Source organism: Aedes albopictus, chromosome 2 (genome assembly GCF_035046485.1).
Source record: "Aedes albopictus strain Foshan chromosome 2, AalbF5, whole genome shotgun sequence".
Taxonomy (NCBI): Eukaryota; Metazoa; Arthropoda; class Insecta; order Diptera; family Culicidae; genus Aedes; species Aedes albopictus.
The window spans coordinates 303,134,959-303,137,574 of record NC_085137.1 but is presented as its reverse complement, the minus strand read 5'-3'; the positions used below and the strand labels follow the sequence as shown (position 1 = coordinate 303,137,574).

Below are 2,616 nucleotides of genomic sequence, written 5' to 3'. Positions count from 1 at the left end.
TCTTTGCATTACGCTCAACGCGTGCATGTTGCGCGACTAAAGAAAAGCTGCAAAATATTTCGACGTCGGCGCATAACTCTACCCCGAATGCATTCATAACGTAATTCAAAATTGAATATGATCAATACTTTGCTTCAAATAATTACATTCAGTTTGCAAGATTACAATTATTAAAACTAATAGACCTTTACTAATAATAAATCACACATTCATCATCCCCTCCAGGAACGTTAAGGTGTCCACCGATTCTATAGTCATATCCACGTCCCTTCGGGCGATGGTTTTCTTTTTGCCGGCCACCGCGTGAGTGTGAGCTTCTTTGGCCATGGTCTGTACGAACAGCTCGGCGGCACGGGTCATCAGGAAAATCGCCTCCGCCGAAACAATATGCACTTCCGGATCGCACTTCATGATCGACTTGATTTTACTGAGCGGTAGTTGGGTCAATCGCTGTTCCGATGGTTCTAAAAAAAAGATATATTTCACCAATGGGCGATTTATAAATTAGAGATTCCAGCAATACCTTTTCTGCTAGTTTTACTCGCTGCTGGCTGCTCCTGGTTCTCTGCTGATTCGGGAGTATCTTCAGGATCTTCACTGTAATCGTTGGCAACTTCTGGGTCTTCATAGTCGTTTGCGATTTCGTCGGGTTCTGGTAGCTCATCAAAATCCTCGGCTTCCAAAGCGAATTGCTCCTCGGGCGCCAGCGGCTCGGACTGTTCTTCAACAACAGTTTGCTGCACTGGTGGTTCGCTTCCGAAATCAATCTCTTCCGAATCGATAAAATCGCGAATATTCGCTGGTTTTTCGGAATTTTGGCAATCTTCCATGGCTACGAAGCAAGTTTTGATCCGTTCACAAAATTTTGTTTACAAAATTTCGCGCCTTTCACGAAATCAACAAGTTGAACATCACAACCGTTACTGAATATTCCCAGCGTTACGTTACGGTTGTCACATTTCGATTTCAGCCGCTCTCACCAACACACTGCCGATTTCACGTGTGCGCACAAAGAGAAAACACAGATCAAAACAAAAAGGCTCACAACAAAAATTGTGTAAGATCGTGAAATTTCCCGATTTTCGACTGCGGAAAATTGCTTTTTCCTGGCATTGAAATAATTTAAAAATGTCACAAATCTCTATAAGTCGAACGTTACCCTGCTTGTTTCACTTGTAAGTATCTCGGTGGCTTCAAATTAAGCTTATAAATCGAGAAAATCAGAAAAAAATAATTCCTTTTTTTTTTCTTTGAACTTGTCTTGACGACTGGCTAAGGCCACTGAAATAATTCCTTTATGCGGCATCCTTGTTGCCTGGCCTAAAAAATGTAATATTGTTGGTCAAGCTTTTTCTTAAATAATTCTTTGCCTTAAATGTCATATCAAGGTTTCTCTTATTTCTTCATATAAGACTATTTTAGTATAAATAAATATCAAAAGAATGCATGAGCAATTTCCATTACATTGCACTATGGGTCAAAATTTGAAATAGTAGGACAATATTTACGTACACAATTTGAAAAACATCTTTCAGCATTTTAACTCAAATAATAAACCCATATGATTAAAATCATATAACAACTATTGAATTTCTCTTCTAGGAGAAGCATTCTATCCCGACATCGAACGATTCGATCCATCAGCACAACTAGTGGACCGCTCCGAAAAGCACAAGCTGTTCCCAAATCGGACGATCACGAGGTTAAGGATGAGCCAATCAAATATTTCAACAGTGCGGCATCCCGGTGGAAGGCAGAGCAAACCCGGAGCGGACAGGTTGATATGGATATGCCCTGGTTCCAACCGTACGTAGTCAATCTGAGTGTGGTCGTTTTCCTGCTATATTTTTGCGTTTTCCGCGAAGAGAACGATATCGATCGTGGGTTGGAAAGTTCTCTGTATGATCATATCCCTGGACTGGAGCAGAAACAGTTGTTGGTGAACTATAACTATAACAAGGAAAATGGACTGTCCACAGTCGAAATAGAAGAAAGGATGAAAGAGTTGGGAATGGAATATTGAAAGGGAGAATTATTTTCACATAAAGTTGCTAGTGAATAAATTAGAGGTACATTTTAAATCTTCGAAAGCCCATCATTCATCAACTCAACATTATGGTTTCAGTCTTAGCCTGAGATCACAGAACTGACCAGTATACCCGTACTGGTAGAAGTGCTGTGCAGTACTACGTTGCGGTTGAATTGATTATCAAATATTCTATCATTTGTGAGCCGTGAAACTTCCTAAAAACTTTGCTGAGAACATGAACTTTCGAAAGTGGTCTGGATCGTGAGAAATAACATGTTCTGGATATCCTAGCTTTAGATCCTAAAGTCTACGTGTGTAACGGTAACGTCTTTCACTATACAAAAGTTGTGTCAATTGGTTCAAATTTGACTGAGTTATAGTCGAAAACAGACGAATATAGAAGCCACCGCCCAAGTGGCGCGGTTCTAAAAAAAAATATCTGGCAATATAGCGCTAGATCGCTGTGCCATTTTCCGCTCTTTTGTCGCAAAAGAGCAAACAGAAGTAGAAGAAGAAGAACTACATTAGTAAATACAGTGGATGAAACACTACTTAACGTACTGGCAAGAGTTATTATCACAAGCGTA

At 40.1% G+C, this 2,616-nt stretch overlaps 2 protein-coding genes across 2 annotated transcripts; one reads left to right on the top strand and one right to left on the bottom strand.

Moving 5' to 3' along the window:
• On the bottom strand, positions 1–928 carry LOC109430676 (DNA polymerase epsilon subunit 4). The gene is made up of 2 exons (XM_029879466.2): positions 524–928; positions 1–464 (listed from the first exon to the last, which is right to left on the bottom strand). The coding sequence occupies exons 1-2, from the start codon at positions 828–830 to the stop codon at positions 202–204; spliced, it is 570 nt and encodes a 189-aa protein (XP_029735326.1). The 5' UTR covers positions 831–928; the 3' UTR covers positions 1–201.
• Positions 929–1,016: 88 nt separating this feature from the next.
• LOC115270187 (uncharacterized) lies at positions 1,017–2,063 on the top strand. The gene is made up of 2 exons (XM_029879430.2): positions 1,017–1,175; positions 1,603–2,063. The coding sequence occupies exons 1-2, from the start codon at positions 1,129–1,131 to the stop codon at positions 2,021–2,023; spliced, it is 468 nt and encodes a 155-aa protein (XP_029735290.2). The 5' UTR covers positions 1,017–1,128; the 3' UTR covers positions 2,024–2,063.
• The last annotated feature ends 553 nt before the right edge of the window (positions 2,064–2,616 follow it).